The sequence below is a fragment of the Onychomys torridus genome, chromosome 8 (genome assembly GCF_903995425.1).
Source record: "Onychomys torridus chromosome 8, mOncTor1.1, whole genome shotgun sequence".
NCBI lineage: Eukaryota > Metazoa > Chordata > Mammalia > Rodentia > Cricetidae > Onychomys > Onychomys torridus.
This window is the reverse complement of record NC_050450.1, coordinates 105,942,130-105,957,557: the sequence shown is the minus strand read 5'-3', so window position 1 is coordinate 105,957,557 and position 15,428 is coordinate 105,942,130. Positions and strand designations below refer to the sequence as shown.

At 51.8% G+C, this 15,428-nt stretch overlaps 1 protein-coding gene across 2 annotated transcripts in view; it reads left to right on the top strand.

Annotated features, from left to right (window-relative positions):
* The window catches only part of Dnah17 (dynein axonemal heavy chain 17), a 119,181-nt gene that overhangs the window by 32,593 nt on the left and 71,160 nt on the right, over positions 1-15,428 (top strand). The window contains exons 25-36 of one of the 2 annotated variants that reach the window (XM_036196601.1): positions 1,778-2,026; positions 4,743-4,865; positions 6,128-6,475; positions 6,560-6,651; positions 6,942-7,068; positions 7,623-7,775; positions 9,187-9,312; positions 10,125-10,211; positions 11,742-11,867; positions 12,214-12,374; positions 12,908-13,064; positions 13,984-14,088. In XM_036196601.1, coding sequence (XP_036052494.1) covers positions 1,778-2,026; positions 4,743-4,865; positions 6,128-6,475; positions 6,560-6,651; positions 6,942-7,068; positions 7,623-7,775; positions 9,187-9,312; positions 10,125-10,211; positions 11,742-11,867; positions 12,214-12,374; positions 12,908-13,064; positions 13,984-14,088 — 1,854 coding nt within the window. Of the gene's footprint in view, positions 1-1,777; positions 2,027-4,742; positions 4,866-6,127; positions 6,476-6,559; positions 6,652-6,941; positions 7,069-7,622; positions 7,776-9,186; positions 9,313-10,103; positions 10,212-11,741; positions 11,874-12,213; positions 12,375-12,907; positions 13,065-13,983; positions 14,089-15,428 lie in introns of both variants that reach the window. The other variant, XM_036196602.1, reaches the window with a different exon arrangement.

Below are 15,428 nucleotides of genomic sequence, written 5' to 3'. Positions count from 1 at the left end.
GACTCCTCTGGCCTATTGAGTGTAGTGTAAAGTTATTTACTCTATCAATGGCAACTCACCAGTGACTATACCACTGAGGAATATGGCTCCCCTCCCCCAGCCATCTCAGAGAGGGGTTGGGCCTCATGAGCCCCTCATGGTCCATGATGGATTGTTGAAAGACGGAGTCTCATGTGGTTCTTGTGGGCTGTGAGTTCATGGGTGCAGTTGCCACATCCGGAAGACAGGAAGGAATGCACACCAGCAATCCCAGTCCCAGGAAAGCAGAAACAGCAGGGAGTTCAAGACAGGGTCAGCCTGGGCTGCATAGCAGGTTCCAAGCCAGCCAGAGCTGCACGGGAGTCCATTAGAGATACTGCAGAAAAATACTACACCCTGGAGGCTCCTAGATGATGGTGGAGCTTCTTATCCTTCAGACCTGGGGAGTCCCAAATTCATGCAGACTTGGCGTCAGATGAGGGCAGCCGCTCCCTTAACAGACATCAGCAAAGGGAGCCCGGCCCAGGAGATGCCACGTGCATGAGCAGGCAGGATGGCTCAGGAAAAGGCGTCGGAAACCCATCAGCCAGGACATACTGAGGAGATGCAGCGTGGACTCCGACCTGCCTGAGTCCTGTTCAGGTGAAGGTGTCAGGCCTCCTGGCTTCAGCTGCACTTCCTGCAGGCCCTGGATCTTTCTGGGTTGTGCATTCTTGCCAAGTCCAGGCCTCTCCAGTGCCTATGCCAGCAGTCTGAGTCTGGTTGACTGGTGGCTTCCAGCTGGGAGCCTTTTTCCACACCCTGGACGGAAGCGCACAGACTCGCAGCATCTTCTGGTGCCGTTCTTGGTAGAAATTTTTTTTTCAAGTGGTTTGTTTTTTCTTTTTGTCAGAAATGAAGTTTCTTCTCTGGTTTTCTTATTAGTCAGTATAAGCTAGGATGTAGTAACAAGTGTCCTAAACATCAATCAACAGCAAAAATGTATTTCTCACGCTCCTGTTCCAGGCAGCTGTGCATCAAAGGTAAGCTTGATAATCCAGGTTGTGTGTCAGTGTGATTGACAAGGAAGACAAAGAATGTGCTGAGCCAAGTATGGCAATTGGGGCTCCTGAAGTCCTGGCCCATGTCCCGGCTGAGGCAAGTGGCATGGTCATTCCCAGAGGGAGCCAAATCCTGCCAACCATTAGCAAGGTCCAGCATAGGCTTTCACCAACATGCACTTTACCTGTTCATCTTTTAAAACAGTGGCTTCTGTGGCAGCTGTTGGTTCACCCTTTTTATGAATGACGTCAGTTCTAGACGGTCCCCTGCTGGACACTGTTGATGTAAGAACTGGGTCTGTGGTCTCAAGAAAACGACCACACAATCCAAAGTGTTTCATCAAGGCAACGGGCAGGAGCCACACCAAATCCAGCAGGCAGCAGGCACCCCTGGCAGGCTCGGGTCCTGCTTAGCTTTTATTTCTAATGCAAGGGGGTCCTGAGTGGCCAGAGCTCAGCTCAGGTTCTTACAAGGTGGACCCAGTCAAAGCGGCGCAGCTGAGAAAATACAACTGCAAGCACCCAGTGCGACCGCAAACACATTTTCATTTCTATAAAGAAGCGCTGATCCTGGAGGAATTTGAATTTCTGCTGAGCAGCTTTTTACAACCTCTTTATTAATGGAGTTTGTCTTAACACTTTTTTAAAAAAAAAAAATCAAAGACAGTACATCGTGTCTTACATTCCCCACACACTCCAACAGCAGATGGAGCAGGGACCGAGGAAGGATGGAGGTGACGTGGATGTTCTCACTGCAGGTCAACACCAGCATCGACGACTGGAAGACCACCAAGTGGAAAGACATCAATGTGGAGCAGATGGACATTGACTGTAAGAAGTTTGCCAAAGACGTGAGGTCCTTGGACAAGGAGATGAAACCTTGGGATGCCTTCATGGGGCTGGACAACACCGTGAAAAACATGATCACATCCCTGCGTGCTGTGAGCGAGCTACAGAACCCTGCCATCAGGGACCGTCACTGGCAACAGCTCATGCAGGCCACCCAGGTACCTCGACTTGACGCAGGCAGACGGTGGGATGGCTGCTGGTGACTGGGCTAGCCTGAGCTGCCTGAGTGGTGGAGGTGGGGTGCCGGTGCACGAGGTTGACAAAGCCTGGAATGGGCTGCTGCTGTAATGTGGGTTCAGAGCTCGGGGAGCCCTGCTTGCCTTCAGCTCTGCTGGTATCTCTCTTTTTAAATTCTTTGACTTCATACAGATGCACAATGTATTTTGGTCATCTTCATCCGCCTATTAGTATCCCTCACCCCTCCTACTCCCACTGAACCCTTTCTTCTTCCCAAGTCCCCATTATTTTCATGTCTTCTTGTTTGCTTCTTTTATTTATTGTAGCTCACTGAGTTTATTTAGGGGTGCCTCCCCGAGCATGGGTGTGAGGTTTAAGCAAAGGTAACTTACCAGTGGCCTTTCCTTCCACCGGAAAGCATTCATTGCTGTGGGGCCCCTCCCCCATCATGCCGGAATCTTTACTGGCTTGATCCTGTACAAGTCTCAGGCAGAGTTCTCACGACGAGAAGACTGTCTCACAGTACTCCTTCCCATCCCTCCCTGCTCCGCTCTGTCCCCTCCCCCCTTACATTCTTTCAGCCCCTCTCCTCTCCCTCGATGTCCTCTGAGCTTTGGAGGGCGTGATGCAGATGTCCCATTTAGACTGAGCATTCAGCCATCAGCCATTCTCAACACTTTGACCAGTTATGAGTCACTGCACACAGAAGCTTCTCTGGCTCTGGCTGAGAGGAGCACTCGTCTCTGGGTGTAACCATAAATATTTAGAAGGCAGTGTGACACCGTGTCCTTCTATCAAAACAACAGTAGCTTGCTCCCCCTATGGCCTATGACCTCCCCAGCTGTCGACTTCTGACTGGGTCTATAATAACAGGCAAGCTTCCCCCTTGCAGAGTAGGCCTCACGTCCTATGAAAATGTGGTTGGTTAACCATGGCATCATGCCACTGGTGCACTAGTGAGCATATCTTGTCTGGCAGGTTGACATTTGCAGCCATGACCTTGAAACTCAATCATCTTCTGAGGCCCTGTGTGTTCAGTTCACACCAGAACCTACAAATTACATAACCAGCTCTGATTGCCATTAAATGTCCATATGGCGCAGGAAGATCTGGGGATGTTGAACTGCTCCTCTGACATCCCTTTGTATCTGAGCTCAATTCCTAGCACCCCAAAATTTCCAAGGATATCCCCTAGGCATCAATCCTGGTCTTGGCACCCACAGAAGGCAGGCAGGAGATCACCCTCCATCTGTCAACAGTAAAGAAACTGTACCCAGTAGCTGCTCTTCATGACTCTACAGGCCAGCAATGCACAAACAGAAAACCTGGCCCCTACCCTCCTGCCCCCTGACCCCCACTCCCTGCCCTGCCCTCTACCCTGCCTTCCAGCCAGCAATGAAAAGAGAATGGCATGTGGTATAGGAGAGGGAATGTACTCTTCTTTCTTTTCTTTGCTTTTGTTTGTTTGTCTTTTGTTTTCCAAGACAAGGTTTCTCTGTGTAGTTTTGGTGCCTGTTCTGGATCTTGCTCTGTAGACGAGGCTGGCCTTGAACTCACAGAGATCCTCCTGGCTCTGTCCCCTGAGTGCTGGGATTGAAGGCGTGCACCACCACCGCTGTGGGAAATGTATTCTTTCCCTCTACTCACCTTAGGCTGACTGAGCCCTGTTCATTGTCTGGACAGAAGTCACCTATTAGGGGTGTGTCTTAGGGTTTCTATTGCTGTTAAGAGACACCATGGCCATGGCAACACTTACAAAGAAAACGTTTAATTGAGTGGCTTACAGTTTGGAGGTTCAGTCCATTATCATCATGGTGGACATGGCAGCATTCAGGCAGACATGATGCTGGAGAAGGAACTTACTACATCTTGATACACAGGCTACAGGAAGTGGTCTGAGACACTGGGTGTAGCCTGAACATATATGAGTCCTCAAAGCCTGCCTCCACAGTGACACACTTTCTCTGTGGCCTCCTTCATCTGTGACCCAAAGCCTCACTTCTTCTGTCATCTGATTTAACATGCACCTGGAGATCCAGGTTGACCTCATCCTGAGACCCTCAACATCTGCAGGTCCCTGAGATCCTAAGTGAACTTGTGTTCTGGTGTACACTTTTCACCCCACACCAGAGGGTTCTGTGGTTACATGGTTTTATAGGGGAAAGGGTGAGGTTTGGAGAAGGAACTGGCCTGAGTCACAGAGCCCCTGTGCTGTGGAATAATTCTCTTGTATAGTGTAAAGATTTGTCATTCAAACTGGTTTAATAAAATGCTGATTGGCCAGTAGCCAGGCAGGCAGTATAGGCAGGACAACCAAACTACAAATGCTGGGAAAAGGAAGGTCAGAGTCAGGAGTCACCAGCCAGAAGCAGAGGAAGCAAGATGAGAATGCTGTACTGAGAAAAGTTACCGTGCTGCTTGGCTAGATAAGAACTATGGGTTAATTTAAGTGTAAGAGCTAGTTAGTAATAAGCCTGAGTTACCAGCCAAGCATTTATAATTAATATAAGCCTCTGTGTGGTAATTTGAGGAGCAGCTGCTGGGTATTCGGGAGTTGCTGGTGGAACAGAAACTTCTGTCTACACCTTGAATCGCAGATGAAAGCTTGGCCCCGTGGCCAAGGCTCCTCTGAGAGGCCTGCTTCCTGCCACTGTAGAACACCTGGCCTCATATGAAGTACACCTGTTTTTTCCCTAGGTGAAGTTTGAAATGTCAGAGGAGACCACCCTGGCAGACCTGCTACAACTGAACCTCCACAAGTATGAGGACGAGGTCCGCAACATTGTGGACAAGGCCGTAAAGGAATCGGGAATGGAGAAGGTAGGCACCATCGCTCTTGTATGGTCTTCTCCCCAAAGGATCCTGGGACTGTCTGATTGGCTCGGTGGCTGTGAGGGGCTGACCTCAGACAGCCTCTGGCTCTGAGAGTTCTAGCAGCCTTCCCTCGAGAGCTCAAGACAGAAAAACCACCCAATACCTGCAGACCTCAGTGTCTTCAAAGAGCCCCATTCCTGGCTATTCTCTCCCGAGCACACCACAGTCACTATGAGGAGGCCCCAAGGGCATCACTCGCCAGGGAATGACTCTTCTGATCCATGAAACAGATCAGAGTTTGCAGAGGGAGCTCAACAGTTAAGAGCGCTTACTGTTCGGTCAGGACCAGATTCCCAGCTGTCTGCAACTCCAGCTCCAAGGGATCTGATGCTTTCTTCTGGCCCCTTCAGCCAGCGCACTGTACACATAGGTGCATGCTCACATAAACATACATAAGTAACTGGGCATGGTGACACACACCTTTAATCCCAGCACTCAGGAGACAGGATCTGTGTGAGTTGGAGGCTGCCTAGGGCTACATAGTAAGGCCCTGTCTCAAAAACTCTAAACAGGCCGTGTGGCAGTGGCGCACACCTTTAATCTCAGCACTCAGGAGGCAGAGCCAGGTGGATCTCTGTGAGTTCAGGGCCAACCTGGTCTACAGAGTGAGATCCAGGACAGGAACCAAAACTACAAGAAGAAACCTTGTCTCGGGGGTGGGGGATGGGGAGACCTAAACAGGATGGAAGTTGGCATGAACGTAACACCTGCTGTTTCAAAATGCCTTCAGCTCAGAAGTCAGTTTGCATTTGCACCCTAAGTCTGTTCCAAGTCCCAGGAGCTTTGTGTTCCCCCTGAGCTGGCTACCCTGGATGTTCAATGCTTGTGAATTAGCTATTTTTTCCATTGCTGCAACAAAATGACTGATAAGCAGTTTAAGGAAGGAAGGGTTTATTCTAGCTTAGGTGAGGGGGTACAGTCCCTCACGGGGAGCAGTCCCTCACGGGGAGCAGTCCCTCATGGGGAGACATGGCAGCAGGACCAGGAAGCTGCTGGTCACAGTGAATCCACGGTGAAACAGAAAGTGAACCAGAAGTGGACGGCACTGTACAGCCTCCAGTGACCCACCTCCTCCAGGAGGCGTCTCCTCCCACAGGTGACAGCCTTCCCAAACTGCAGCTCCAGGTCGGGGCCAACTGCCTAAGACACACGAGCCTGCGGGTGACATTTTACATTCAAAACACTCCCTATTTCTGTTCCCCTGAAAGGTACTGAAAACCCTGGACAGCACCTGGACCACTATGGAATTTGAGCATGAGCCACACCCCAGAACAGGCACCATGATGCTCAAGTCAGATGAGGTGCTGGTGGAGACCTTGGAAGACAACCAGGTGCAGCTGCAGAACCTGATGATGTCCAAGTACCTGTCCCACTTCCTGAGGGAGGTGACCAGCTGGCAGCAGAAACTGTCCACGGCAGACTCTGTCATCTCCATCTGGTTTGAGGTCCAAAGAACCTGGAGCCACCTGGAGAGCATCTTCATTGGCTCAGAAGACATCAGAGCCCAGCTACCAGAGGATTCTAAGCGCTTCGACACCATCGATCAGGAGTTCAAGGTGAGCTCCGTCACTGGGTATTTCCAGGAAGGCTACTGTGGACAAGATGGGCTCCAGCGCTTCTCTCCTCCCCTCTCCTCCCAGGCCTTGATGGCAGATGCCGTAAAAACACCCAACGTGGTGGAAGCCACCAATAAACCGGGCCTCTATGATAAACTGGAGGCGCTGAAAAAGAGGTGGGTCCCCGTGTCCATATGCCCAGCTGAGGTGTTGATGGGGCATGGGTCTGTGCCACCTGCTATGCAAAGGCACAGGTCACAGGCTAGTAATATTCTATCCCTGAGGTAGACTAGGAGCCCCTGTGTGTGATCAGCTCTGGTGAAGAATGGGGGCATCTGATTTGAGTCTCTGAGTTCATGTGGGTCTGTGGAGGAAAGGCAGGATGCCTTCAGTCATTGGAAAGGAAGGGCTGGCCAAGGGCACTGTAGAAAAGGACCGACTGGCCCTTCTCCCTCCTTCCTCTTAGCTTGGCTGTGTGTGAAAAGGCATTGGCTGAATATCTGGAGACAAAGAGACTGGCTTTCCCAAGGTTCTATTTTGTCTCCTCGGCTGACCTGCTGGACATCCTTTCCAATGGAAATGACCCTGTGGAGGTAGACGGGGCCCCAGCTGTGTGAACCCCTGCACCCAGGAGCTCTGGCTGGAGGACAAACCCTCCATGCACTCTGCACACAGTGTGGCTCTGGGCAAGCCAGCCGACACATTGCTGCTTGTTTTCCTTCTATGGAATGGGTGAAGAGTGGGGAGGGGGCTTCATGGGCACCTGAAAGACACACTGAGTTCTTCTCTGTGTGGCCCTCATCATCTTTGCCCTGATAGATAGCTGAGAATCTAGGAAGGGCTCCTTGGAAAGAGAGGATAGTGAACTAGGGGGAGAGAAATGGTCGTGTTTAGCTTCAATAATAAAACTATAGGGTAGGCACGGAGCAGGGGATATGCTGGGAACCTCGATGGAGGCTCTGGTGATTGTGTCCTGCCCAAGGCCAGTTCTTGCTGATGCCAATGGTTACCTGAGCCACACTCAGTCAACATCAGTCAAGGATGGGACAAATGCTCCCAAAACAAAAGAGAAAGGGTAGAAGAGAGAGGGCTTAAAACCACTGGAGGGAGCCCAGAGCCATCAGCAACTCCAGGGTCCTTCCCCCAGGTGGGACGCCACCTGTCCAAACTCTTCGACAGTCTGTGTAAGCTCAAGTTCCGTCTGGACGCTGAGGGAAAACCGATCAAGTTTGGGCTGGGGATGTACAGCAAGGAGGATGAGTTCGTGGACTTTGACAAGGAGTGTGACCTCTCAGGCCAGGTGAGCCCATGGGGAGGGGACAGGCGGTGTGCCGTCAGCCCTCTCATCTGCCTCTCCAGGACATGCTTGGGGACCTCTTTTTTTATCTGATTTATAAATGTATCTGTGTCTGTGCCATGATGTTCAAGTGGAGGTCAGAGACCAACTTTCAGGAGTCGGTTCTCTCCTTCCACTGTGATGGCCCTGGGGATTGAACTCATGTTGCCAGGCTTGGCAGCAAGCACTTTTATCTGCTGAGCCATCTCCCTGGCCCCAACTCATTACAGAATCTACAAAACAGCCTTCCTATGGTGTGTAGCATGCATGTAAGGGGCAAAGGAAGAGGGAAGAGCTGGGATTGTCTGCATCGCTGAATTGTTACGGTTTGTGCAAAATGAGGCTGTGCCGTCTGAACTACCAGTTCACAGTGTACGTGTGTGTGAGTGTGTGTGTGTGTGTGTGTGTGTGTGTGTGTGTGTGTGTGTGAGTGTGTGTGTCATGGCACCCAAGCAGAGATTAGAAGGCAGCCTTGTGTAGCTGCTTCTCTCCTTCCACCTTTGTGTGGAGTCTGGGGATTGAACCTGTCACCAGGCTCCTGCAGCAAGTGCCTCTACCCACTGGGCCATCTCACTGGCCCCAGATGGGCTGTCTTTACTGCTCTATGAAAACCTTAGCATTTCTGCCCCTGGCAAACATGTTGGTAGTGGTCCCTGCCTGGACCAAGCTTCTAAGCTCTTGGAGTCTTGTTCAAAGAGTTGAAGAAATTCACACAGCACTACAGCAGTGGGTGGTAGGAGGGAGATACTTGGATGCCAGGCAGAGGTGCAGAGGAGACACCCGCAAGGGCAGTGGGCACACAGATGAACGGCTCAGGACGCCAGCTGTGTCTCAATACTTCCTCCTGTGGATCCAGGGGAGGAATTGTTAGGTTTGGGATGGGCATGGTTTTCTCCTTTGGCTGACAGGTTTGGATCATGTAGGCTGTTGTTCACTGCACACATCCTTTTTCTTGTCTGATTTTGATTATGTTCATGCTCAATCATGCAAACCCATGAGATGGTGACTAGGGAATTTTCCCTAAGAGCTGACGGAGAGGATACATTCTGGCACACTACCCATGGGCCCAAAACTGGTCCACACTGGACTGGTGCACCGCTTCTAGATCTGGGATGCGTTTGGTCACAGGAAGGAAGTTACTAGCTAGCCATGATCAGAGTGATTGGTGACTCTGTTTAGAGAGGAGAGTAAGTGAAGCTTGACACAGGTGGAGGTCCTCCGTGGCCAACTGCTTTGTTAAGAAAGGGATGTGTGGAGGCCAACACAGGCAGGGTCTTGGACTGCTAAGTTGTCCCTACGCTTGCCTGCTCAAGTATGCAAATCACTGGGATGAGACGCATGGGCCCCGCAAGGTCAATGTGAGGTCTTTCCCCAGGTGGAAGTGTGGCTGAATCGGGTGCTGGACCGGATGTGTGCTACACTGCGCCACGAAATTCCAGAGGCCGTAGTGACATATGAGGAGAAGCCGAGGGAACAGTGGATCTTTGACTACCCAGCCCAGGTCTGACAGGATGGGACCCACTGCAGTGCAGCTCCATGGGGACCTTCTTGTGCCTCCAAGGCCCCAGGTTACCCTCTGTCTGTCTGTTGGGAATGATTTGAGTTGCTTGGCATGAGGTCTTTTAAAAATTCATTTTCCTTTATTTTTATTTTATGTGTATGGATGTTTTGCCTGTGTGTAAGTGCACCACTTATGTGCAGTGCCTGTGGAGGCCAGAAGAGGGCATCGAATCTCCTGGAACTGGAGTTAGAAATGATTGTGACCATCCATGTGGGTGCTGGGAATCAAACCCAGATCCTCTGGAAGTACAGCTAGTCCTTTTGTTTTGTTTTGTTTTGTGTTTTGTTTTGTTTTATTTTGTTTTGTTTGAGACAGGGTTTCTCTGGGTAGTTTTGGGGCCTGTCCTGGATCTCACTCTGTAGCCCACGCTGGCCTCGAACTCACAGAGATCCTCCTGCCTCTGCCTCCCGAGTTCTAGGATCAAAGGTGTGTGCCACCACCACCTGGCCAGCTAGTCCCCTTAACCACAGAGCTGTCTGACCTGCCTCATGACCTCATCTTTTCCTTTTTCTTTGGGGGGGGGTGATGGGGGGAGGTTTCAAGACAAAGTTCTCTATGTAGTTCTGGCTATCCTGGAACTCACTCTGTAGACCAGGCTAGCCTAATCTCAGAGATAGATCTACCTCTGCCTCCTGAGTGCTGGGGTTAAAGATGTGCGACACCACTGCCCAGCTCTGACCTCATCTCATTATCCATAAAGAACAGTTTCTCATGTCCTGTGTTGTTTTCAGGTGGCGCTAACGTGCACGCAGATCTGGTGGACAACTGAGGTGGGCCTGGCCTTTGCGAGGCTGGAGGAAGGATATGAAAATGCCATCAAAGACTACAACAAAAAGCAGGTGTGGGAGCCCTGGGGCTCTGAAACTGCCAGGCAGTGGCCAGAAGCCCCTTCTTTTAATTAGGGTTTCTATTGCTGTGATAAAACACCATGACCAACCAGGCGGTGGTGGCGTACACCTTTAACCCCAGCACTGGGGAGGCAGAGGCAGGCAGATCTCTGTGAGTTCAAGGCCAGCCTGATCTACAGAGTGAGTTCCAGGACAGCCAAGGCTGTGACACAGAGAAACTCTTGTCTCGAAAAACAGCAAACAAACAAACAAACAAACAAAACAACACCATGACGAAAAGCAACTTGAGAAGGAATGGGTTTAGTTCATCTTACAGCTCACAGTCCATCATCCAGGGAAGTCAGGGCAGGAACTGAAGCAAAGGCCATAGAGGAACACTGCTTTCTGGCTTGCTCCCCAAGCCTTGCTCAGCCTGCTTTCTTATACAGCCCAGCACCACCTGCCCAGGGATGGCCCCACCCACCACAGGCTGGGCCCTCTCACGTCAATCACTAAGAAAATGAACCATGGGCTTGCCCACAGGCTAATCTGCTGGGGGCATTTTCTCGGTTGAGGCTCTCTCTTTCAAATGACCCTAGCTTGTGACGTAAAACCAGGCATCACAGGCCCCTTCTCCAGGGTGTTCACTCTGTTGACCATCTGTGTGGATCAGTAACAATCCAATATCAACCTCAGAAATACAGAACTCAGTGTCTCCTCCAGAAATCACATACCAATACTGGCTTTAAAAACAACAACAAAAAGTGTGTGTGTGTATGTGTGTGTGTGTGTGTGTGTGTGTGTGTGTGTGTGCAAACCTTGGGTGGTTCCTCAGGAAGCTGTCCAATTTATTTTTTTTGGGGGGGGGGTTCAAGACAAGGTTTCTCTGTGTAGTTTTGGTGCCTGTCCTGGAGATCGCTCTGTAGACCAGGCTGGCCTCGATCTCCCAGAGATCCACCTGCCTCTGCCTCCTGAGTGCTGGGATTAAAGGCATGCGCCACCACCTTCCAGCCAACTTTATTTTTGAGTCAGGGTCTGAAGCTTGCCCGTTAGGTCAGACGGGCCAGTGATCCCAGGGATCCTCCTGTCTCTGCCTCCCTGGTGCCAGGATTACAAGCATGTACCACTATGCCTCACTACTTACGTGGATCTGGGAATCAAACTCAGGTCCTTGCGAGGACAGAACTTGACTAGCTGGGGACACCATCTCCCCAGGGCCACGGTCAACATTTTCTCTTGTAGCTTCAGAACATTCCTGGTGTGTAACTTGATGCATTGTACCCGCTTTGGCGGGCAGCTGCTTTTACTGAGTGTCCATGTTCCTCCTCCTAAGGGTATCCATGGTCTCCCCACATGGGAAGAGAGGAACTTTGCATTTTTCTTTGCGATAAACAAGGGCTGGTGAACTTATACACACACATGGTGGAGGAGGTCACTCTCTGCGCCACCCTCCCCATCCCCCACCCCTCAGCATCCAGCCCGATGGCCACCGAGTGTGGTAGCTGCCTAGCAGGGTCCCAGCACAGGTGGTTCTTTCGGCAGATCAGCCAGTTGAATGCACTCATCACTCTGCTCATTGGAAATCTCAGCGCTGGAGACAGGATGAAGATCATGACCATCTGCACCATCGACGTGCACGCCCGAGATGTGGTGGCCAAAATGATCACTGCCAAGGCAGGAGCACCCCGTCCCGGGCAGGCTGGGGAGGGCTGTGAACTGGGCTTGGGGTTGACTACACACTCAAGGACTCCAGCCTCTACCCTCTCTTCTTCCCAGGGAGGTGACCAAGGAAGTTGCTGTCCTTCACACACAGACACAGACACAGACACAGACACAGACACACACACACACACACACACATACATACACACTCCATACAGATCAGATGAATAGGGTACTAGAAGTTTTCATTCTTTTGTGTGTGTTCAGAGGTATTGAAACAGTTGTACATAGGATTGAGAGGGAGTCCCAGGGACTGGCCTGGAGCCAAGACGCACTGGGCTTCCTTCTGCAGGTGGAGAGCTCACAGGCCTTCACCTGGCAGTCACAGCTGCGACACCGCTGGGATGAGGAGAAGAAGCACTGTTTTGCCAACATCTGTGATGCTCAGATCCAGTACTCCTACGAGTACCTGGGTAACACACCACGGCTGGTCATCACCCCCCTCACAGACAGGTGAGGACACAACACTCATCCCTCTACACCACACACCTCCTTGGGCCCTTCCTCATGGTTCATTCCTTCTACCCTCAACTCTGAGGCTAGAAGAGGCCACATCTGGGTGAGGAGGTCCTGGGCTCAAGATGCAGCCCAGTCACCAGGCAGGAGCCCAGTTTCAGGCTGTGAGTCCTTGGTCTGACACTGGCTGTGTCTTCAGGGGGTTACTTCAGCTCCCTGAGGCCTACAAAGTGGGGAGAGTCGCCCACAGGTCCTCATGAGTGTGTGAGCATTGAGTAAATTGTAAGACAATAAATGCACTCAGCCTAAAAACCGTGTCTGGTGAGTCCAGAGGGCCACTCCCCGAACCCACAGGAGGGCCAGGCCTGCATCATCCCGTCACATCCCAGTGTTCCTGCTCTCTGTCTTTTGTCCCTGGGCGGGGGGGGGAGGCTGAGCTCATACAATAGCCCCACAGTTAACAGAGTAAAGCACAATGTGGAGTGGGCCCTGGGGTCACGGTGCCCCCAGTGACTGGAGATCCTTGGCAGGTGCTACATCACACTCACACAGTCCCTCCACCTGATCATGGGCGGAGCCCCAGCAGGCCCTGCTGGCACAGGCAAGACGGAGACAACCAAGGACCTGGGCAGAGCCCTGGGCACCATGGTGTACGTCTTCAACTGCTCAGAGCAGATGGATTACAAGGTGTGTGGCCCCCTGGGACCCAAGAGTGTGTGGAACCCACAGACAGAACCCTGGGGGACAGTGACTAGGCATTGAGAATACCCTGCCAGCACCCCCTTTTGGAAGTAGGGGTTCTTAGCACCATGTGTTCTAAAGGGACCCCTCTTGTGACCAAGATTGTTCCAATAATTAGAGACCACAGATAAGGAGTGAGTTCCCACTTATGTTCAGTGTGGGTTTAGGGTAAAAGTAGTGTCCAGGTGGACTCTGAAGGGGACAGAAGATGGGAGGTCAGTTCCATCAACCACAGAAACTTTAGGATCATATCTTCTCAGAGGATGAAATGGGAGGGGCGAGACCCCAGCCGTAACAGTTCCATGGCACCACAGACCACAGCAGTAACAGCGGTAACAGGAAGGGTGTGGGGACCCTCACTCTGCAGGGGACTCCCTCCCCTTGGATGAGTCCCACAATCTAGGGGTCCCATCCTGAGGCTGAGGACAGTGCCCATGACCCCTGCTGACTGACAGTCGCACCATCATGTCCCCTCATGAGCCCTAGAAAAGTGAGGTCAGATGATCCTAAAAGGTGTTTCTGTTTGGACTCCATGGGTGTGTTCATTACCCTTCAGGGGACAGAATGTCACACTCATAGGGGAAGGTCCTCCAGGAGCTTGCAGCCCCAGCCCACCTTAGAGGATTCCTCCTCCTTCGTGTGCATAAAATGAGAAGGTGAAGGGGGAAATGGCTGAGGAATTTCCAGCCCTGCCTGTGCCCGAGCCTTTTGCTTAGAGAAGAGCCGGGACTGTACGAGTGGGGCACGAGAGCATGCCGTCTCCAGGCATGTGCCAGTTGCCACATGAGTGTGCTAAGACTCGAATCTGCTTCCTGCTGGCCTTTGGAAGTCACACCCTCCCTCTGACCTGTCTTTCCTTTCCTAGTCCTGTGGAAACATCTACAAGGGCCTCGCGCAGACAGGAGCCTGGGGTTGCTTTGATGAGTTTAACCGGATCTCAGTGGAGGTCTTGTCTGTGATTGCTGTACAGGTAGGGCCCTTCCGCTCGGTTTCTGGGTCAGTGGGGGGCCCAGAGCTTTGCCCAGCTTTCATGGTATCTCAGACACCAGAGACCCTGTCCACTTCAACAGCTGAGCCCTGGACTGTGGGATGACACAAAGATGCCTCGGCCCCCTGCCCTGGTTCCTAGGGGCTCTAGGTAGTTTACACGCAGAGAGTAAATAGAGTCAGAGACGCTAACCCCTGTGCCACGGCAGATGTGGAGGCATACCTGGGTCTGCTTGGGGGTGCCAACATAGAAAATCATGTTGGGTGTGGCTCGCCACAAGTTCAAGGCCAGACTGGTCTATGTAACAAACTCTAGGTTAGCCAATCATAGATTGAGTGTTTTGAAAAACAAGGAGGGTGGATGGGGGCGGGGGAGAGAATATTTAACAACCCTTAGTTGCCTTTGTGATTGTACAGCCGGGCAGCAGGGTAAACCAAAGTGGTCCAGCATGTCCCTTCCCAGCACGTAAGCAGGCTGTATGTACAGTCTGAGGAAGGAAGTGACTGCGGCATGGAGACAGCTGGCCCCATCACAGCTGGGCTCTGTCTTTGAACATGGCAGGAGCAGTTGCCTGCCCGCAATTGGCTGGGACTCAGCCAAGTGCCTCCAGAATTAAGCTACTGTGTGTTTATGCCCCAGTTGGGTTACAGTGCATTCACTAGATATCCATGTAGAGAGAAACTACTATCCTAAGCTTAAGTTCAGTGTGGCCATGGCCTCAGGCCAGACCAGTGAACCTGACGGAGGAGAGCGAAGGGCTTCAGCGTGTAGGAATCGTGGAGCTGGGCTTTGGTGAACGTGGGAGTGTCCAACAGGAGAGGAGCAGGTGGGGAAAACATGGCTGTATGTTGAGGGAATTCCCTAGCAGGGCACAGAACAGCAGTGGGGAATCCAAGGTAAGGCAGGAGCAGGTTCCTCAGACGGGGTGGGGGACCATGCCAGCACCCCCAGCTTTTAAACTCACCAGCATGGCCCTGCCTAGAATGTTCCATGGAGCAGGTTTTGCTTATGGACACAGAAGAGCTGGGAGCAGAATGGGAAGGTTCTGACAGCAGATGTTCCTGGTTCTCACTCTCTAGGCCTGCCCAGGTGTGAGCTCTGTGGGCTACAAATCAGGAGGGAACCCCATCATGACACAGCCAGGCCTAGCAAGGCCAGGCCAGCAAGCTGTGTGGTGGGGAAAGAAGCCGATGGTGGAGAGATTTCCATCACGAGCCAGGAGCTCCCTCAAGTGGTGACCCTATGGTTTGCAGCCTTTTGTAGGTTTCCCTAAAATCCCAAGTACTGCCCAGCTCCCTGAAGCCCTTCTATCCTGGTAAGCA